Genomic DNA, 22,783 nt, shown 5'->3' with positions numbered 1-22,783 from the left:
GCAGCGTCGAGTCCTTCAGGGGGGCAGCGTCGAGTCCTTCAGGGGGGCAGCTACGAGTCCTTCAGGGGGGCAGCGTCGAGTCCTTCAGGGGGGCAGCGTCGAGTCCTTCGGGGGGCAGCGTCGAGTCCTTCGGGGGGCAGCGTCGAGTCCTTCAGGGGGGCAGCGTCGAGTCCTTCAGGGGGGCAGCGTCGAGTCCTTCAGGGGGGCAGCAACGAGTCCTTCAGGGGGGCAGCAACGAGTCCTTCAGCCACAGGGGGGCAGCAACGAGTCCTTCAGGGGGGCAGCAACGAGTCCTTCGTGGGGCAGCAACGAGTCCTTCAGGGGGGCAGTGTCGAGTCCTTCAGGGGGGCAGCTACGAGTCCTTCAGGGGGGCAGCTACGAGTCCTTCAGGGGGGCAGCTACGAGTCCTTCAGGGGGACAGCAACGAGTCCTTCAGGGGGGCAGCAACGAGTCCTTCAGGGGGGCAGCAACGAGTCCTTCAGGGGGGCAGCAACGAGTCCTTCAGGGGGGCAGTGTCGAGTCCTTCAGGGGGGCAGCTACGAGTCCTTCAGGGGGGCAGCTACGAGTCCTTCAGGGGGGCAGCTACGAGTCCTTCAGGGGGACAGCAACGAGTCCTTCAGGGGGGCAGCAACGAGTCCTTCAGGGGGGCAGCAACGAGTCCTTCAGGGGGGCAGCGTCGAGTCCTTCAGGGGGGCAGCAACGAGTCCTTCAGGGGGGCAGCAACGAGTCCTTCAGGGGGGCAGCGTCGAGTCCTTCAGGGGGGCAGCAACGAGTCCTTCAGGGGGGCAGTGCCGAGTCCTTCAGGGGGGCAGCTACGAGTCCTTCAGGGGGGCAGCAACGAGTCCTTCAGGGGGGCAGCAACGAGTCCTTCAGGGGGGCAGCGTCGAGTCCTTCAGGGGGGCAGCGTCGAGTCCTTCAGGGGGGCAGCGTCGAGTCCTTCAGGGGGGCAGCAACGAGTCCTTCAGGGGGGCAGCTACGAGTCCTTCAGGGGGGCAGCAACGAGTCCTTCAGGGGGGCAGCGTCGAGTCCTTGAGAACTTACCTGCACCAGATGAAGGTCTGCTGACACCTGCTGACAGAAAGGAGCCTCAACAGACGAGTGAAACACTGAATCAGACTGTTTGTTGTTTCAGTTGTTTTTTTATTGTTTACAACAAGGCTACATCACCGATGATGTCATGGTGTCAGTCTCTCCGTCTCATTACCCAGAGTTCACTCTGTCTCACTTTGTGGAAAAACAACTAAAAGTCAACCAAAGTTAAAAGGTCAAAGGTGACGCCAAATCCTCCAGCATTACGCCTCTACAGGCAGCCGCTCAGCCAAGAGCATCATGGGAAATCTTTTGGCTCTTTGTATGGCACGGACAAAAACATCACGACCAAAGTCCCAAAAATAAATCTTCTCTTAAAAACTGTTGGCCAGGCACGTCCTACGATTGATGAAGATCCGCTTCGGTTCACTTAGTGAACTTCTCCCAGTCCTGACCCCGCCCACCTGCTGGACCCGACCCCGCCCACCTGACACCTGCTGCAGGTGAGGTCAGGTGAGGTCGGGGGTCGGGGTGGAGGACTCAGTCTGTCCAATCAGTCCTCACTCTGTCAGTCCTTCAGAGCGATTCGTCCCATTTCACATTCAAAGTCCCTCCTGGTACTTCTCTGGCCTCAGCTCGTCCCTCCTGGTTCTCCTTTGGATCCTCGTCTGCAGTCGCAGCTTTTTGCCGTCACCTCTGAATGTTGGTCAACAAAAGATTTAACCTGCACAAGAAGAAAGGACAAGCTGAGCACCTGAACCATTACGCACCTGGGCAACAGGTGTGTGTGTGTGTGTGTGTGTGTGTGTGTGTGTGTGTGTGTGTTACCTGGTGTTGTGTGAAGGTTGCAGCTATCGGAACAGTCTGGTGAACTCTCTGATGGCCCAACACACCTGTTTACACTCCTCAGCACTGAAACACAAATAATATAATAATAATATAATAAACATGATGAAGGTCTTCAGGTGACAGACGTTAAAGAGTTAAAGACGTTTATAAACTCGTTCAGTGTGTTCAGGTAAACTCAGACTTTTACAAACTCATTCTCTGTGTTCAGGTAAACTCAGGTGGCTTCAAATTTGTCTCAACTCGCTGTGATGATTCCGGTTTTTCTACGTTCCCAACAAGTCCCAACAAAACCTGCCAGACGCCTCCGGCTGCAACACATCCTTACTGCTCAACGTCCCTGAACGCCTCACCCTTCACTGGAAACACCCTGAACGACTCACCGTCGGCACCACATGTCCCTGAACGCCTCACCGTCGGCTCCACATGTCCCTGAACGCCTCACCCTTGACAGGAAACACCCTGAATGCCTCACTGTCGGCTCCAGAGGTCCCTGAACGCCTTACAGTCGGCGCTGTATGTTCCCGAAAGCCTCACTATCTGCCCCTAACCCCGACCCTGACCTGTTAAATACTTGTTGTCTCACCTGGTGACCTGTTTAATACTCGTTGCCTCACCTGGTGACCTGTTTAATACTTGTTGTCTCACTCGGTGACCTGTTTAATACTTGTTGTCTCACCCGGTGACCTGTTTAAAACTTGTTGTCTCACCCGGTGACCTGTTTAATACTCGTTGTCTCACCTGGTGACCTGTTTAATACTTGTTGTCTCACCTGGTGACCTGTTTAATACTTGTTGTCTCACCTGGTGACCTGTTTAATACTTGTTGTCTCACCTGATGACCTGTTTAAAACTTGTTGTCTCACCCGGTGACCTGTTTAATACTTGTTGTCTCACCTGGTGACCTGTTTAATACTTGTTGTCTCACCTGATGACCTGTTTAATACTTGTTGTCTCACCTGGTGACCTGTTTAATACTTGTTGTCTCACCTGGTGACCTGTTTAATACTTGTTGTCTCACCTGATGACCTGTTTAAAACTTGTTGTCTCACCCGGTGACCTGTTTAATACTCGTTGTCTCACCTGGTGACCTGTTTAATACTTGTTGTCTCACCTGGTGACCTGTTTAATACTTGTTGTCTCACCTGATGACCTGTTTAAAACTTGTTGTCTCACCTGGTGACCTGTTTAAAACTTGTTGTCTCACCTGATGACCTGTTTAATACTTGTTGTCTCACTCGGTGACCTGTTTAATACTTGTTGTCTCACCCGGTGACCTGTTTAATACTCGTTGTCTCACCTGGTGACCTGTTTAAAACTTGTTGTCTCACCTGATGACCTGTTTAATACTTGTTGTCTCACTCGGTGACCTGTTTAATACTTGTTGTCTCACCCGGTGACCTGTTTAATACTCGTTGTCTCACCTGGTGACCTGTTTAATACTTGTTGTCTCACTCGGTGACCTGTTTAATACTTGTTGTCTCACCTGATGACCTGTTTAAAACTTGTTGTCTCACCTGGTGACCTGTTTGTGAAAATCCGTCAGCTGTTTGTGCGTGACGGTCACGGCGCCTCCTGACGTCTCCTTCGGTAAACCTTTCAGAGCGCTTTCTAACCAGCGGCAGAAGGTCTGAAACAGAAGACGGAGGTTAAAGGTACCTGAGGGGACGGAGACTCACCTGTCCCCCGTCTCTCGTCCTACTCACAGGTCTGTCGAACACCATGACCTCCCAGAGGACCTCGGCCACGTCCGGCAGCGTGTACGGCGGCAGACAGAAACAACACGAGTGCATCAGCTGAGTGACCAGCTGCTGGCCGTGCTGCTCCATGGCCTGGCCAATCAGCTGCTTCCTCACCTCAAAGTCCTCCTCGTGCTGCACGGGGGACAGGGGACAGACATTAGAGACATGTTCCTGCTGCTGCACTCAGGGGACAGACATCAGGGGACAGACATCAGGGGACAGACGACAGGGGACAGACATCAGGGGACAGAGGACAGGCATCAGGGGACAGGCATCAGGGGACAGACATCAGGGGACAGACATCAGGGGACAGGGACAGACATCAGGGGACAGACATCAGGGGACAGACATCAGGGGACAGAGGACAGGGGACAGACATTAGAGACATGTTCCTGCTGCTGCACTCAGGGGACAGAGGACAGGGGACAGAGGACAGACATCAGGGGACACTCACGTCGTTGGCGACCCCCGTGTGAATCAGGTCTCTGACGAACTTCATGACGCTGCAGTTTGCGTCTCGGTGGTCGAGGGACGTGGCAGCGACGGCGCACTGGATGATGTGGACGATGATGCTGCTGCTGAGTAGAGTGACGGGACTCCTCTGGACAAACCTGGACACACAGAGGGACAGAGAGACAGGTAGACACCAGGTAGACACCAGGGAGACATCCAGGTAGATATCAGAGGACACACAGGTGAACCAGACTCACCTGGTGGCCAGTCTGAACAGGTCGTCCACGGTGTCGGGATGATTTCTCAGACCGTTCTGCTGCTCCAACAGCTGGAAGGTCGGCATGCACAGAGCCTGAAGGGGGACAGGTGAATTTACAGGTGAGTTTACAGAACGTACACCTGGTCTACAGGTGAGTTTACAGACCAGACAGGTACCACACCTTGACCTTTGACCCTCTAAAGGTGTGTTTACAACCCGGACACCTGGCCTACAGGTGTGTAGACCTGACCTACAGGTGTGTTGGTGCGTAGACCTGGTCTAGCGGTGTGTTGGTGCGTAGACCTGGTCTAGAGGTGTGTTGGTAAGAAGACCTGGTCTACAGGTGTGTTGGTAAGTAGACCTGGTCTACAGGTGCGTCTACCTGTAACATGTCCAGCAGTCCCTGCCTGCAGCCCTCCTCCATGCCGTACTCGTCCACCAGGATGCTGCCCAGGTACAGGAAGCAGGAGTGTGGATACACCTGGTACACACTGACCATCTGGGGACAACAAACATCCAATCAGACAAACAGAACACATCAACAGGTGTGTTCCCCTGACATCAACAGGTGTGTTCCCCTGACATCAACAGGTGTGTTCCCCTGACATCAACAGGTGTGTTCCCCTGACATCAACAGGTGTGTTCCCCTGACATCAACAGCTGTGTTCCCCTGACATCAACAGGTGTGTTCCCCTGACATCAACAGCTGTGTTCCCCTGACACGGGTCAGTTCAGGTGCGTCTTACCTGAGTGACGAGCGGCTGCAGCAGGGAGGCGGAGCCTTTTCCGACACATCGTACGGCGAACCTGAGACAGCGACAGCATCGCTCCACGATCCTGTTATCAGCCTGATGAGTGTTGAGAGTCTCCGACAGCACGGGCCAGATCTACAGGTGAGACACAGACACAGGTAAGAGGTGTGCAGCAGGACTCAGGTGAGTTACTGATTCTCTCAGGTGTTTACCTCCTGGATGACTTTCTGACAGGGGTGAGTCTGTCCGTTCTCTACGATGGGGTTTGTGTGTCTGAAGAAAAAAACAAACAAAACAGTTTACTGCCTGCAGCTTCGCAAATTTAACAAAGTTTGAAATTTGACTCCAGGTAAATGAAACAGGTAAACTCACCTGAAGATCACAGCCAGCCTGTCGAGCCACACGGTGGGATCAGCTGATTTACCGTTGGTCGATTCTTCAGCCAGAAGCTGAAAGAAAAACAGGTTGTATTCAGTGTCTGCTCCCTCTGTCCTACAGACAGGTGAGAGGACAGACAGACAGGTGAGAGGACAGCCAGACAGGTGAGGAGACAGACAGACAGGTGAGAGGACAGACAGACGGGTGAGAGGACAGACAGACAGGTGAGAGGACAGACAGGTGAGGACAGACTGACAGGAGAGGACAGACAGACAGGTGAGAGGACAGACAGACAGGTGAGAGGACAGACAGACAGGTGAGAGGACAGACAGGTGAGAGGACAGACAGGTGAGGACAGACTGACAGGAGAGGACAGACTGACAGGAGAGGACAGACTGACAGGAGAGGACAGACAGACGGGTGAGAGGACAGATAGACGGGTGAGAGGACAGACAGACGGGTGAGAGGACAGACAGACAGGTGAGAGGACAGCCAGACAGGTGAGGACAGCCAGACGAGGACAGACAGACAGGTGAGGACAGACTGAAAGGTGAGAGGACAGACAGGTGAGGACAGACTGACAGGAGAGGACAGACAGGTGAGGACAGACTGACAGGAGAGGACAGACAGGTGAGAACAGACTGACAGGAGAGGACAGCCAGACAGGTGAGAGGACAGACAGACAGGTGAGGACAGACAGGTGAGAGGACAGACAGACAGGTGAGAGGACAGACAGGTAAGGACAGACCTTTTTCAGGGCCAGGACCTGAACAGCACAGAGATCACTGAGACATTCTGCGATCTTCTCCAGAGGAAGACGAGCCAGGACCAGAGCCGTACCTGGACAGGTAAATAAACACACCGTCACATGACTGGACATTTACCTGGAGACAGGTGTATAACAACCAGCAGGTCAGAGACAGACAGACAGACAGACAGACAGGGGAGACAGGTAAACCCACGCAGGTAACCTACAGCTTCACAGGGAGGGAAGCGTTTGGAGACATGTGAATCTTCTGCTGCACTGAATGAACTTTACCTGTACAGGTAAGTTAAACAATCTGATGACGCCACTGAAGCAGCAGCTGGGAGAGACAGGTGACCAGGTGAGCTACTGAGGCCAATCGATGCTCATTATAAGGCTGAGGAGTGACACAGCCCTGGACACACCTGAACTGACCTGATGACGCCACTACAGGTGAACTGACCTGATGACGTCACTACAGGTGAACTGACCTGATGACGTCACTACAGGTGAACTGACCTGATGACGCCACTACAGGTGAACTGACCTGATGACGCCACTACAGGTGAACTGACCTGATGACGCCACTACAGGTGAACTGACATGATGACGTCACTACAGGTGAACTGACCTGATGACGTCACTACAGGTGAACTGACCTGATGACGCCACTACAGGTGAACTGACCTGATGACGCCACTACAGGTGAACTGACCTGATGACGTCACTACAGGTGAACTGACCTGATGACGCCACTACAGGTGAACTGACATGATGACGCCACTACAGGTGAACTGACCTGATGACGTCACTACAGGTGAACTGACCTGATGACGCCACTACAGGTGAACTGACCTGATGACGCCACTACAGGTGTACCTGATGATGTCACCAGGTGTGCCGGGGGCGTGGCCTACCTTTGAGCAGCCCCACGGCGGCCTCGGTGGACAGGGCGAAGGAGTCGAGGGCGCGGGCGATGTCCAGCAGCCCCTGGAAGTGTTGAGCCATGTGGTCTCTGCACACGGAGCAGATGTTGTGGATCGCCTTGGCGGCGGCCGACGCCAGCGGTTTCTCCCGGAGACCTTTCATCAGGTAGTTCAGCACGGGGTCTGAAAGGAACACAGAGTATCAGACTCACACACTAATAACGTTTCATTAGAGTCCGTTAACTCGTAGAGGCGACTCGTACCGAGGAATCTGGGGTTCCTGTCCACCACCTCGCTCATCTCTCCCACCAGCTCGATGCTCGTGTAACGAACCGCCATGTGGACGCTCTCTGGAAGTAAAACCACCTGCTGCAGCACCTCGGACAGCGTCGGGTTGTTCTCTCTGAAACACAAACGGACTCTGAGACGACAAAAACTCGTGTCTTTAATGTGTTTCGGCTGGTCAGGATATCGGTCCAACGGTCTCAGATACTTACGGGTCGACACTTTTAGCGATGGCCGCCATGATGAAAAGAACGGCCTCCGTCACCTCCCAGGAAGGGTTTCCTTCTTTTAACGTAGAATATAACTGAGAACAAAGGAGAACCTTTCAGAACATGTTCCAGACACTGAAAACCTTCAGCTGTTGATAAGTTACCTGAGAGAAACATTCCATGGATCCAACCAGGAAAATGACGTCTTTGACGAGGTCCGAGACTCTCATCCTGAACTCTCCGAAGTCATCCGTGTCCTCTGGGATTCCCTCCTGTCAAACCAAACAGCCTCCAGTTACAGTTTAAAGCAGCGGTCTCAAACTCAAATTACCTGGGGGCCGCTAGAGGCAGTATCTGGGTGAGGCTGGGCCCCATCAGGTATTCCACAAAAAAAACTTTGCTAAAATTTTTTTCTAAATGTCTAAATGACCCGAGTAGACCCGAATGAATGACAAACAGTTCCGGAGGAAAAGTTACCAGTTCAGTGCGCCGCTGCTGCAGCACATCCTCGTCAGTTACGAGTCAAACTGAGCCTCATCAGAACTGGTATCACTTAGTGTTCGTTGTGTGAGTACAAGTTATTTAATTGGTTGATTATTATTATTTGCTGTATAATGTGCGTTTTTATGGATCCGGACCGGTCGCCATGTTGTGATGCGTGATCCCGCACACAGAGTTTTATTTTTGTGAGACCTCACCACAGTAAGTCCTGTACCTTGTTCATGTGTGAAGCAATTAAAGAGGATATAAAACTCTCTGAAGTAACTGCAGTTTTTCTAACACAGAAAACCAGACTGTGTATGTATAATATAGTTTACAAACAACACGGCAGATAATAAACGGTCCCGTAGCAGTTGCCTTTCTTTTTGCGCTCTATATTCATGTCTTTCATGATGACATGAACATCAGGACATGTGTAGATGGTAGAAAGTAGCGGGATAGCGAGCGCCTAAAGGAAGACTACCGGGCTGTTGTTAACGTCGTCATAGAAACAAGTGAAACAAAGCTCCAGCTGGAGCAATAAAGAGACCTTCCACACACAACATTCATATAAAACTTTCATATCAAGGTGGGGGCCACAAAACATCGTCACGAGGGCCACAATTGGCCCAGGGGCCGCGAGATTGAGACCCATGGTTTAAAGTATCTGACTCATACAGTTCTGGGTTAGAGAGAGGGTTCTCTGTAGACCTGATCCAGGTGACTTACATGGTCTGGATCCAGTTGACAGTGTCGGGCCAAACAGTGCAGAAGTCTCTGGATGTACGGTCTGAAGATGGTGTGAAGAGCCGCATCGTTGATTTTATAGAGATGTTCTCCGAGACGGTACCAGAAGTTAAAGGAGATCTCCACCACCTGGATCACAACAAAGACCGGGACAATGGGATTATTTTCACAAATTAAAGGAGATCTGGCTGATATTTGTGGTTATTTTTAGGGCTGCAACTAGGGCTTCACGATTATGGCCACAATGATAATCACGATTATTTTGATCAATATTGTAATCATTATTCATCATGTTAGGGAAAACATCTGTATTTTTATTGCACTACTTTTTAACAAACAATAGGAACAGTTTTTAGTGTCTGGTGCTTGTTGTAAACAAATTTTACTATTTTTATTTTTTATTTTATTTGTTCACCTATTTATCTATTTACTTATTTAGATGCTCATCACATCGTTTGTATTTTCTTTCCCTACCTGTTGTCTTTTAGTTTTAACTCCAGTGTTCCCTCATGGGGGCCTACGCACAATGTGTTCGGTCTGCTCGGTCTACTCTTCTTAACGAGCCTCCGCTGCTCGTTAAGAAGAGTAAGAACCAGTTTCCAAAAGTCTCCAATAACACCAGAGAAAGTCGCTGGAATTGTTGCCAGTTGCTTTTTTTTTTGCAAAATAGTCGCTAAGGGGGTCTAAAAAGTCGCTAAATATAGCAACAAAGTTTCTAAGTTGGCAACACTGCTTCACCAGTTTTTGCAAATGCGGCGTGTTGTTGTGGCGCTGGTTATTTATTTAGGGTTTGGGTTACAAAAAAGTTGACAAAAACAAAGGACATTTTCACTATAATTTAAGTTAGTTACAGTTTAGTTTTTACTAGTTTTTATTAGTTTTAGTTTAATTTTTAGTAGTTTAAGTTCAGTTTTTACTAGTTTTAGTTTAGTTTTTATTAGTTGTAGTTTAGTTTTTATTAGTTGTAGTTTTTTTGTAATGGGGTATTTGTTGGGTCCAGATTCAATAAGGTCACAATAAATGTTTCCTTTATTTCCTTTGTCTGATCCATCTCAGCTCCAATAAGTTTATTAAGTCATAAAACCAGATAGATGAAATAGATTTCATATCAACCAAAAAGGTTTACGGATGAAACAAGTTGACAAAGACGGAAACGAAGGACATTTTCACTATAATTTTAGTTAGTTTTATAACCACAAAATACAGTTTCAGTTAGTTATCGTTTTTATTTTTATTTCAGTTAACGAAAATGTTTTTTCAATTCTAGTTTTGGTTATTTCATTAGTTTTCGTTAACTATAATAACCTTGGTTTGTGCAAGTGTTGTCATGGTAACGTCACAGGTGTTGTGGTTATTTGCGTACCTCGTACTGAGGGTGTCCTGCACAGATCAGCAGCAGCTCCAGGGTCCTCAGGTCCCCCATGCCCTGGCCTGGACTCCTCACTGTGGTTTCCAGAAACGTCTCGCAGAGCTCGGTGAAGATCCGGCAGTAGTTCAGCACTCTGAGGACGGAGGGAAACAAGTTTGGCTCATCGTACACTGAACAACATAACCAGAACCAGTTTCCTGCGTGAAAATCTTAAGAGACAACAAGAGTTTCTAGAAAGACAGCCCTGAAAGATTTATTGACAAGTATCACAAAACAGATACAATATTCAAGATACACAAAGCAGGTCCTTGGTTCAAACAGCAACTGCCCAGCTTTCCTATTTCTGTTACTATTATAGCTAATGTTCATGTGTCAGGTCTCTTGCTTTCCTGTTATTGTTTCAAATGGTGCAGTGGGATTTCCTAACTCAGAGCTGCTCTGATCTCAATCAAGCAGGAGTTTCCTGTAAAGAGACTGTGACTGTTGGTCAAACCGTATGTGATGGATATTTAAACTGCTATATGTCTGATATTTTAATACATCTTCAAATTAATACACAACAGTCCTCACTTGTCGAGGTCTTCTCGGGCCACGGCCATGTGGTACGCCGTCTCCAGCGTCAGGACGCCTTGGAAGAGCTGCAGCGCCAACGCCATGTTGGTGTCCACGTTCTCGATGGCGTACAGAGCCGAGCAGACGCAGTCGGACGCCGCTTCGTGGAGATTGGTGGAGGTTTCATCCCTCTGCTGTGGAGACAAGAGAAACCTTTTATACTTCCTGCGTTAGAAACCACAGATTCCTCACCATGGTTATTATAGTTAACGAAAACTAACAAAACTAACTAAAATTATAGTGAAAATGTCCTTCGTTTTGGTCTTTGTCAACTTTTTTCCTCCGTAAACCTTTTTGGTTGATATGAAATCTATTTCATCTATCTGGTTTGATGACTTAATAAACTTATTGGGGCTGAGATGGATCAGACAAAGGAAATAAAGGAAACATTTATTGTGACCTTATTGAATCTGGACCCAACAAATACCCCATTACAAAAAAACTTAAACTAACACCAAAACTAGTTTTAAAAAAAGCGCAAATTTATGAGAAAAAAAGCGACAAATTAACGAGAAAAAAGTGACAAAATTACGAGAAAAAAGTGACGAAATTACAAGAAAAAAGTGACAAAATCACGATAAAAAAGTGATGAAATTACAAGAAAAAAATCTCAAATATACGAGAAAAAGGTGACAAATTTTAAGAAAAAAAAGTGACAAATTTACGGGAAAAAAGTGACAAATTTAAGAGAAAAAAAATTGACAAACAGGCACCATTTTCAAAAAAATAAAAACTAATTAAAACTAGCAAACTCACTCTAAAAACTAAAACTAACTTAATTTGAAAAGAAAAAATCACAACGAAATTAAAACTAAAACTAATGAAAAATCCAAAACTATTATAACCTTGTTCCTCAGGTCCTTTAAATAAACGTCCCTGTAAACCTGTGTGACGAGTATAAAACCTCACCAGGACTTGGAAGAGGACCATGAGCAGCTGGTTACTGGCCATGAAGTTGCTGTCGAGGACTCCGAGGTTGAACCAGCTGCCCAAACAGCGAAACACCTTGATGAACATCTTCTCATCGTTCCCCGTCTTCTCCACACATGACGTCTGAAACAAAACGTTCAAATCAGATTAAACGGAATAAAAACATAAAGAAACACAAAATGACAAAAAAAAGACACAAAATGACAAAAAAAAAAGGAACAAAATGACTAAAAAAAGGTTTACAAAATGACCAAAAAGAGACACAAAATGACAAAAAAAAGACACAAAATGACTACAAAAGAAGCACCTTGGGGACCAACAATGGACATTCTGTCTTTTTTATGTTTTTGATTCTCAATATATCGGTCAGTTTAAAGGCCAATTGTATGAAATTTGGCCAGGAGTCATTTTTCATTATAATTTTTAAAATTCCATGATCCCGTCTTTGTAAGTTGAATAAAATAGAAGATACGCATAACACTCACACTTGGACCCTTCGGGCCCAATTTGGTCCCATTGACTACCATTATAAACACATATTTAGTCCCATTGACTCCCATTATGAACACATATTTGGTCCCATTGACTCCCATTATAAACACATATTTAGTCCCATTGACTCCCATTATAAACACATATTTAGTCCCATTGACTCCCATTATAAACACATATAAGGACCATTTTGGGTCCCGAAGAGTCAAAGTTAGAGTTTTTCAAATAAACTCTCATAGCTCCAAAAATAAAAATGCATAAAAATCAATATTGTTATCAATGATTACAAAAATACAAACATTTTGTTATCAATGATTGGCCTAGTCAAGGCTGTAATAACCTCATCCTAAATATTCCACTTTGCACCTTGTTTTTAAAAATATTGCATATTTTGTTTGTGGCCTTGAGAAAATCAGGGTTTCTTATGACAAAAAGGGCATGAATACCTAAAAAATGAAAAATATTCATATATTTCTGTTTATATTTGGTTAGGTCAGAAGCTGCTAAAAGGTTTGATGCAGTGAAAGTGAAAAAAAAGAGTGTGCGTTAATTTTAAAGAGGCTTCGAGGGTTAAATATGTTGAAAAACGAAACTGATTAATTCTAAAGATAAAAATATCACAAACCTGCTGGATTATATAAAACCAATAGTCAGGAAGTAAACTTTATATAAAATGAGGCTGATGAATAATAATGTCTCAATAATGTGAAAATGAAACAGATTCTGACCAGCAGTGTGACGACGGTGCTGGAGTAATACGCCAGATCCTCGATGATTTCTGTCCTCCGGTTGGCTCCGATCCTCAGAGATCGACTGTGGACTTCCTCCGGCAGCACGGTGAGAATCTCTATGAGGAACGGCATCGAGCTGATGTCATTGTTGTACCTGAGAGGGGGCGGAGCCACGGACAGGTGAGTCAGACCGTCAGAGGACAGAATAACCATCACATTAACCTGAGAGTTACAGGTAAACTACTGCAGGTGTAAAAGTTACAGGTAAACTACTGCAGGTGTAAAAGTTACAGGTAAAATACTGCAGGTGTAAAAGTTACAGGTAAAATACTGCAGGTGTAAAAGTTACAGGTAAAATACTGCAGGTGTAAAAGTTACAGGTAAAATACTGCAGGTGTAAAAGTTACAGGTAAACTACTGCAGGCGTAAAAGTTACAGGTAAACTACTGCAGGTGTAAAAGTTACAGGTAAAATACTGCAGGTGTAAAAGTTACAGGTAAACTACTGCAGGTGTAAAAGTTACAGGTAAAATACTGCAGGTGTAAAAGTTACAGGTAAAATACTGCAGGTGTGAGAGTTACAGGTAAACTACTGCAGGTGTAAAAGTTACAGTTAAACTACTGCAGGTGTAAAAGTTACAGGTAAACTACTGCAGGTGTAAAAGTTACAGGTAAAATGCTGCAGGTGTAAAAGTTACAGGTAAAATACTGCAGGTGTAAAAGTTACAGGTAAAATACTGCAGGTGTAAAAGTTACAGGTAAAATACTGCAGGTGTAAAAGTTACAGGTAAAATACTGCAGGTGTAAAAGTTACAGGTAAAATACTGCAGGTGTGAGAGTTACAGGTAAAATACTGCAGGTGTGAGAGTTACAGGTGAACTACTGCAGGTGTGAGAGTTACAGGTAAAATACTGCAGGTGTAAAAGTTACAGGTAAAATACTGCAGGTGTAAAAGTTACAGGTAAAATACTGCAGGTGTAAAAGTTACAGGTAAAATACTGCAGGTGTAAAAGTTACAGGTAAAATACTGCAGGTGTGAGAGTTACAGGTAAAATACTGCAGGTGTGAGAGTTACAGGTTGCCTGCTGACTGAAGCGGCAGCCATGTTTGTAGTTCCCATCTTACTTTTCTATGAGTGTGTGAACGCATCCTTTCCATGACGCCATCTGAAGAGCGAGATCTGCGATTGCCAACGCCAGCTGAGGACAGAGGTCAGCAAGAGAGGGGTCAAAGGTCATACACACCTGATATAACTCTTTAAATACATGAAACACTTCCTGTAGAGACCAGTAACCTGTAGAGACCAGTAACCTGTAGAGTCCAGTAAGCTGTAGAGTCCAGTAACCTGTAGAGACCAGAAAGCTGTAGAGACCAGCTACCTGTAGACCAGTAACCTGTAGAGACCAGTAACCTGTAGAGACCAGTAAGCTGTAGAGACCAGTAAGCTGTAGAGACCAGTAACCTGTAGAGACCAGCTACCTGTAGAGACCAGCTACCTGTAGACCAGTAACCTGTAGAGACCAGCTACCTGTAGAGACCAGCTACCTGTAGAGACCAGCTACCTGTAGAGACCAGCTACCTGTAGAGACCAGTAACCTGTAGAGTCCAGTAACCTGTAGAGACCAGCTACCTGTAGACCAGCTACCTGTAGAGACCAGCTACCTGTAGAGACCAGCTACCTGTAGAGACCAGCTACCTGTAGAAGGCTACCTGTAGAGACCAGTAACCTGTAGAGTCCAGTAACCTGTAGAGACCAGCTACCTGTAGACCAGCTACCTGTAGAGACCAGCTACCTGTAGAGACCAGATACCTGTAGAGACCAGCTACCTGTAGACCAGCTACCTGTAGAGACCAGTAACCTGTAGAGACCAGTAACCTGTAGAGACCAGCTACCTGTAGAGACCAGTAACCTGTAGAGACCAGCTACCTGTAGAGACCAGTAACCTGTAGAGACCAGTAACCTGTAGAGACCAGCTACCTGTAGAGACCAGTAACCTGTAGAGACCAGTAACCTGTAGAGACCAGCTACCTGTAGAGACCAGCTACCTGTAGAGACCAGCTACCTGTAGAGACCAGTAACCTGTAGAGACCAGTAACCTGTAGAGACCAGTAACCTGTAGAGACCAGTAACCTGTAGAGACCAGTAACCTGTAGAGTCCAGTAACCTGTAGAGACCAGTAACCTGTAGAGACCAGCTATCTGTAGAGACCAGCTACCTGTAGACCAGCTACCTGTAGTAAACCAGGTGTGTTACCTGTGTGACGATGATGGGGGACAGGTCTTTGAGGTTCTGGATGTGGGTCAGCAGCGAGTCTCGCAGTGCATTGTGGGTCTCCGGTGGAAGCTCGAAGAAGGACGTTTGGATCTTCATCTTCATGGTCTGAGCAGCAAAGTAACACGACTCCACGTCCTGTTTGAGCTGCAGCAGCTGGTCGGAGATCTCCCACGCGTACATCTGTGGACAGGAAGGGATGTCATTACACCTGCTCAGACTGGAGGCGGGGCTTCAGGTGAGTTCACCTGCAACGTGTCTTATTATAGTATTTTGATATTTACGTTAAACTATAAAGTTTCTATTTACATTAAAGTTTTATTTACATTAAAGTTTCTTTTTACATTAAAGTTTTATTTACATTAAACTATAAAGTTTCTATTTACATTAAACTATAAAGTTTCTCAGGTTCAACAGGAAATGTTCAGGCTCCGTTTCCATGGTGACGGTCTGAACAGAAGACTAAAGTGGCGTCTCGTCTTCACTTTTTATTCTGGTTTATTGAGTGTTTCCAGGAGGAAATCTGCTGATACGGTGACCTAAAGTGTGTGAATGTGATTGTATGCAGCCAGGCGGCATCACTTAAAGAAATAGTTCGGAATTTTGGACATAGGACCTAATTTCCAACTTAGCCGGTGTGATATAGGTCGGTGGAGACCGTTTTCAGCACATTTTATGCAGTCCTTATAGTTGCACAAGTCACTGTTGCTAAACTGGTGTTGAGCTAGCGCACGTCAACAGTAACATCCAGCCTGTCACTAAAAACAGCTTTACCTGCTCCGCAGAACACCCGAGACACATGCATTATAACGTCGGACTATCCATGTACATGTCTGTGTTGATAGAATCATTTTAGAAATTAAACCAACCTTGCATAGCATTGGAATAGCTTGTACTTTGTTCCCTGTTGTTGCTTAGGTTACGGCAGCGGCGGAGTGATATTATCTCCAGGCTAGTGAGGCGACAGTGGAAGACGGCTTCGGTTTATTTAGGTGGTGTCATAGCGGAGACAGGATAGCAGGACACTATGGCCACTGCCAGCCATGCTGAGACCGGTGGAAACTCTGTGGTGCCCATCTGTAACTTTTATTGCCACAATTTTTGAACGCACACTGAAGCGGCATGTTTATAACTGCTACTGTCTTATAGCTGCTAGCTACTAGCTGTCACGACTGGAGGGCTCTTCTGGTTTCGTTTTGACGCACTACTACTAACCCACAAAGTAAAATTTCGCTGCTGCTGAGAAACTAGTCCCTGAAAATGTTTTAACATTGAAAATGCAAGGTTGGTTTAATTTCTAAAATGATTCTATCAACACAGACATGTACATGGACAGTCCGACGTTATAATGCATGTGTCTCGGGTGTTCTGCGGAGCAGGTAAAGCTGTTTTTAGTGACAGGCTGGATGTTACTGTTGACGTGCGCTAGCTCAACACCAGTTTAGCAACAGTGACTTGTGCAACTATAAGGACTGCATAAAATGTGCTGAAAACGGTCTATATATACACACACACACATATATATATATATATATAGATATATCTATATATATATATATAGATATAGATATGTGAATTATTTTGGATTATTTTGGCACAGAGAAGCTAACATATCTATATATATATACACACATATCTATATCTATATCTATATAGATATATAGACATGTGAACTATTTTGGATTATTTTGGCTCTGGCACAGAGAAGGTCGGCGGCGGTCTGGAGTTTATGAAAGGTGAGCTATATCCCAGGATACTTTGTTTAAATACGCCTGCTCTAAATGATTGTTTCCTCAGAAAAGGTAATGATATGAAATGAAATCGGCATAGACAGTGTTGGCAACACAGCAAATGACATAAAATGAGATGCGGTTATATGTGACAGGCTGTAATCAACCAAAGAAGAAGTCTTTTAAGGCGATTAAACAAACGTGGTTGGACAGAAGAGCAGCGCTGTCTGTAACGTTAGTTTACCTCCAGAAAACACATTCACACCAATAAATAACGGTTTTATAATGAACCGGCCCATCCCAGAGCTAGCAACACTCCGCTAACGTTAAGCTAACGTTAAGGCGTATTGAATGGTTGTTAACGGGACGAGAGCAGTCAAAACGGCTGCTTCAAGCTAGCTACATCGAGGGTAGGTCCGCTTCCTGTTTTCAAAGTAAAAGCACAAATTATATTGTTTTAAAGGGCAACGGGCGTTTTATTTTTGTGAATGTAACCGGAAGTGCGTTACTCACAGCTAGCTTGAGTAGCGCTGAATTCGTCCGAACCAGATAGTAAACAGCTGGTATTTATACAAATGAACGAGGCACTGGGGCTCTAAACGGCTACTTTCTCACCTTAAACTGTTTGAAATGTTCATAAAGTGATATATTTAAAGAATTTAGGACTTTACAGCCCTAATATTTGAGATAGACTACTATGCCCACAGTCAAATCAAAAAGAATAGACCACATGTTTTAAGTTATCATTAAAGTTATTGTTATTGTTGCTGTCATCAGTACTTTTTCTGAATGTTTCCTGCTTTAATCCAGATGAGATGAGTATTGAAAGTTTTTTTCCTCGTCAAGAGGACAAGGAGCAGCATGAGGAGGTCTCAAACGGCTCGTAAAGGTTCATTTATCTCTTCTATCAAACAGTGGTGCTCCTGTAAAACCTTAGGTCGTTTCTTTATTTGTGTTCATATATTTTATTGTTACACTATCTTAATTTACCCAAAAAGTTAAAACAGGTTATTGGTTGAGGTAGGTCTTAAGTTAATTATTTGAAATAAAAGCCTCCAATTGAAGTTGTTTTGTGTAAATCATTCCTGTCACAGAATCTAAAGATTGAACTCGTTGTGGTGAGGAATGAAACCAGGCTGTTCTGGTAAGACTGGTTTTAGTTGTCTTCTCTTAAAGAACTTACTTTTAAAGAACTGACTGAATAATTACAAATGCTGCATCTTTATAGTGTCCCAGCAGGTGAAAATAATAATAATAATAATAATATATATATATATATTAGGGTTGTCAAAAGTATCGATACTAAAACGTTGTATCCGGATACGATACTCATTTTCAAAAGTACCGATCCCCCCCTAGCCCCCCCCCCCCCGACGCCTGCACACACACACTCACACACTCACACACACACACACTCACAGAGCAGCAGGCCCCTCCCCCTCCCCCTCGCCGTGGCGTGCTCCAGCAAAACTTCTAACTTGTTGAAACATCTAAAGGAGCGACTCCCTTCACAGTGAAGTTGGACAGGTTCGTGTGTTTGGTTCCAGACGGACCTGTTACTGGTTTGGTTCTAGACTGAGCTGTTACTGGTTTGGTTCTAGACTGAGCTGTTACTGGTTTAGTTCCAGACTGACCTGTTACTGGTTTGGTTCCAGACTGACCTGTTACTGGTTTGGTTCCAGACTGACCTGTTACTGGTTTGGTTCCAGACTGACCTGTTACTGGTTTAGTTCCAGACTGACCTGTTACTGGTTTGGTTCCAGACTGACCTGTTACTGGTTTGGTTCTAGACTGAGCTGTTACTGGTTTAGTTCCAGACTGACCTGTTACTGGTTTGGTTCTAGACTGAGCTGTTACTGGTTTAGTTCCAGACTGACCTGTTACTGGTTTGGTTCCAGACTGACCTGTTACTGGTTTGGTTCCAGACTGACCTGTTACTGGTTTGGTTCCAGACTGACCTGTTACTGGTTTAGTTCCAGACTGACCTGTTACTGGTTTGGTTCCAGACTGACCTGTTACTGGTTTGGTTCCAGACTGACCTGTTACTGGTTTGGTTCCAGACTGACCTGTTACTGGTTTGGTTCCAGACTGACCTGTTACTGGTTTAGTTCCAGACTGACCTGTTACTGGTTTGGTTCCAGACTGACCTGTTACTGGTTTGGTTCCAGACTGACCTGTTACTGGTTTAGTTCCAGACTGACCTGTTACTGGTTTGGTTCCAGACTGACCTGTTACTGGTTTAGTTCCAGACTGACCTGTTACTGGTTTGGTTCCAGACTGACCTGTTACTGGTTTGGTTCCAGACTGACCTGTTACTGGTTTAGTTCCAGACTGACCTGTTACTGGTTTGGTTCCAGACTGACCTGTTACTGGTTTGGTTCCAGACTGACCTGTTACTGGTTTAGTTCCAGACTGACCTGTTACTGGTTTGGTTCCAGACTGACCTGTTACTGGTTTGGTTCCAGACTGACCTGTTGCTGATGTCATCGTGGCCGGTGGCTAGCATTAATGTTAGCCCTGCTATTATTAGCCGTTAGCCGCAGCTAGCAATTAAGGGCTGACGTCACGTTAATGAGTATAAGCAACGTAAATAAATAAATAATCAGGCGCATAGTATGCCCATATTAGGTTAACTGACACAGTGTCAGTGTACATAAGCATTAAGAGTTAATAACTTTACATGAATGTTGGTGACTGTAAAGAGTTATTTTCTCTCTTGAAGAATGAAGCAGAGAAAAGTCGACCTGCAACCAAACAGCAACACACACAGCGACTCTACCTCTTTTTATCAAGCTTTCCTAATACAATACAACCTCAAAATATTGTTCTAATTGTTATTGTTTATTGTATTTATTTATTTTTTGTACTACCTCAGACCTGAAGCTTGTTATCATACTGTCAACTGTTTATTATAAATATTTAACCTGTGGTTCTGTCAATTTTAACATGTTGCATTTTTCTTGTTAATAAAAATATTTGTTAAATTTTGGGGTCTTTGTTTTTATCCTGGTGGTATTGAAAATGGTATCGAGCATCGAATATTTTCCTGAGTATCGGTATCGAGTTGAAAATTTTAGTATTGTGACAACGCTAATATATATAATAATATATATAATAATAGAACAATAGATACAGGTTTTTTCATATCGCAGCTTCAGAAAGTGTTGAACGCCGCCCACTGCATCCACCACCGCTGAAAACCAGTGGGGAGCTGCTACCTGCTCCGTGGGAACACTGGGAGCTGCTACCTGCTCTGTGGGAACACTGGGAGCTGCTACCTGCTCTGTGGGAACACTGGGAGCTGCTACCTGCTCTGTGGGAACACTGGGAGCTGCTACCTGCTCTGTGGGAACACTGGGAGCTGCTACCTGCTCCGTGGGAACACTGGGAGCTGCTACCTGCTCTGTGGGAACACTGGGAGCTGCTACCTGCTCTGTGGGAACACTGGGAGCTGCTACCTGCTCTGTGGGAACACTGGGAGCTGCTACCTGCTCCGTGGGAACACTGGGAGCTGCTACCTGCTCTGTGGGAACACTGGGAGCTGCTACCTGCTCTGTGGGAACACTGGGAGCTGCTACCTGCTCCGTGGGAACACTGGGAGCTGCTACCTGCTCTGTGGGAACACTGGGAGCTGCTACCTGCTCTGTGGGAACACTGGGAGCTGCGACCTGCTCTGTGGGAACACTGGGAGCTGCTACCTGCTCCGTGGGAACACTGGGAGCTGCTACCTGCTCTGTGGGAACACTGGGAGCTGCTACCTGCTCTGTGGGAACACTGGGAGCTGCTACCTGCTCTGTGGGAACACTGGGAGCTGCTACCTGCTCTGTGGGAACACTGGGAGCTGCTACCTGCTCTGTGGGAACACTGGGAGCTGCTACCTGCTCTGTGGGAACACTGGGAGCTGCTACCTGCTCTGTGGGAACACTGGGAGCTGCTACCTGCTCTGTGGGAACACTGGGAGCGGATTACAGTTTTACACTCTGGAGGCTGGTTTCACATTTTTGCCTTTTTAAGCCCAAAAACGCCGTCACCGTCTAAACGAAAGTCACTTCCCATAAAATATTTAGTAGTTTTTACCTGCTTGTCCAGGTGTAACCTGAGACAGTTGAATAAAGTCAAACAGAATATTTGTTGATGTTGATCAGCTGATGTAAACAACAACAGGAAGGAGGCCTGAGGACTGACGGTGTAATAACGGTGTAATAACGGTGTACTACAGGTGTAATAAGTGAGTCTCACCTGGCCAGTGACGTCAGCAGGTAAACACGTACCTGCTGGGTGTGGTCTGATCTCAGCTACAGATCAATAACCTGCATTCTCACCTGGCCAGTGACGTCAGTCCGCAGGTAGACGTCAGGTCTGGCTATAGAGAGTATATTCTAGTCCCCCAGAGACTCACCTGAGGGGTCTCACCTGTCTGACGCGTCTCACTAAGTCACAGAACAAACTTTACTGTTAGCATGCTAACATGCTAGCAGAGCTACCGAGTGCGGCCTGCGGCTAAAACTCCTCAGAGACTCGAGCAGAGACTCGGGCAGAGACTCGAGCAGAGACTCGGGGTGAACTAGGAGGAACCAGGTCTATATTAGAGCCACGTGTGTGTGTGCGTGTGTGTGTGTGTGTGTGTTTTCATCCATTCATTTAGCTAGTTAGCTTAGCTCTGATGCTAGCGGAGCGGGCTGCTCTGAGTCTGCGCACTGAGCTCCACCTGGTTCTTATTAACAGGTGAGACGGTGGACCCGGGCCCCTCAGACCCCTGACCCCCCGCACCCTCTCCCCCAGGGCCCCGGCGGCCCCTGGGGGCCCCCGGCCCCGGCCCCCCGGCCTGCCCCGGTCCTCTCACCGATCTCTGCAGCTCCCCCAGCCACACCGAGGCGCGCTCCTTCCCGGCCGGGTCCGGGTCGTGGTAGAGGGCCTGGACCGCCTGGTAGACCAGGGCCAGGCTCGGCTTGCCCCCCTCCATAGCTCGGTGAGTCCGGATCAGATCAGTAAGGCAGAAAGTTCTCCACAGGCGGGTCTGAGGCTCCTACACGGTCTGACTGTCGGCCGCCATCTCACAGGCTTCCCGGTGCAACCGCGATCCTCCCCCGGCCCGAAACACAGCGCGGAACATTAGTTCCGCCCCGTCATGATGGGAGCGACTCACACACAACTCCATTTATTATTTACTGTTTACAAACAAACACACACAACTCCATTTATTATTTACTGTTTATAAACAAACACACAACTCCATTTATTATTTACTGTTTATAAACAAACAAACAAACACACACAACTCCATTTATTATTTACTGTTTATAAACAAACACACAACTCCATTTATTATTTACTGTTTATAAATAAACACACAACTCCATTTATTATTTACTGTTTACAAACAAACACACACAACTCCATATTATTATTTACTGTTTATAAATAAACACACACAACTCCATTTATTATTTACTGTTTACAAACAAACACACAACTCCATTTATTATTTACTGTTTACAAACAAACACACAACTCCATTTATTATTTACTGTTTATAAACAAACACACACAACTCCATTTTATTATTTACTGTTTATAAACAAACACACACAACTCCATTTTATTATTTACTGTTTATAAACAAACACACACAACTCCATTTTATTATTTACTGTTTATAAACAAACACACACAACTCCATTTATTATTTACTGTTTATAAACAAACACACACAACTCCATTTTATTATTTACTGTTTACAAACAAACACACACAACTCCATTTTATTATTTACTGTTTACAAACAAACACACACAACT

The 22,783-nt window shown here is 45.9% G+C and overlaps 1 protein-coding gene across 1 annotated transcript; it reads right to left on the bottom strand.

The window, feature by feature from the left end:
- Positions 1-1,098: 1,098 nt before the first annotated feature.
- On the bottom strand, positions 1,099-22,048 carry tnpo3 (transportin 3). Its single transcript, XM_059325949.1, has 23 exons — positions 21,829-22,048; positions 15,238-15,438; positions 14,109-14,182; positions 12,982-13,138; positions 11,741-11,884; positions 10,790-10,965; positions 10,214-10,352; positions 8,833-8,979; positions 7,788-7,895; positions 7,627-7,718; positions 7,393-7,532; positions 7,121-7,312; positions 6,207-6,298; positions 5,453-5,529; positions 5,293-5,353; positions 5,075-5,215; positions 4,711-4,827; positions 4,327-4,421; positions 4,071-4,227; positions 3,581-3,748; positions 3,392-3,504; positions 1,858-1,941; positions 1,099-1,753 (listed from the first exon to the last, which is right to left on the bottom strand). Exons 1-22 carry the CDS (start codon positions 21,946-21,948, stop codon positions 1,881-1,883), a joined length of 2,772 nt encoding a protein of 923 aa, XP_059181932.1. The 5' UTR covers positions 21,949-22,048; the 3' UTR covers positions 1,099-1,753; positions 1,858-1,880.
- Positions 22,049-22,783: the final 735 nt, after the last annotated feature.

The sequence above is a fragment of the Centropristis striata genome, chromosome 22 (assembly GCF_030273125.1).
Source record: "Centropristis striata isolate RG_2023a ecotype Rhode Island chromosome 22, C.striata_1.0, whole genome shotgun sequence".
Classification (NCBI taxonomy): Eukaryota; Metazoa; Chordata; class Actinopteri; order Perciformes; family Serranidae; genus Centropristis; species Centropristis striata.
The sequence above is the reverse complement of the archived record's forward strand: the minus strand, read 5'-3'. Positions and strand labels throughout refer to the sequence as shown.

Coding starts and splice junctions, on each gene's coding strand:
- tnpo3 (XM_059325949.1), bottom strand. CDS start 21,948: ATGGAGGGGGGCAAGCCGAGCCTGGCCCTGGTCTACCAGGCGGTCCAG. Junction 15,439..21,828: donor TGGGGGAGCTGCAGAGATCG/GTGAGAGGACCG, acceptor TCCTGTCCACAG/ATGTACGCGTGGGAGATCTC. Junction 7,313..7,392: donor CAGGAACCCCAGATTCCTCG/GTACGAGTCGCC, acceptor TGTTCCTTTCAG/ACCCCGTGCTGAACTACCTG.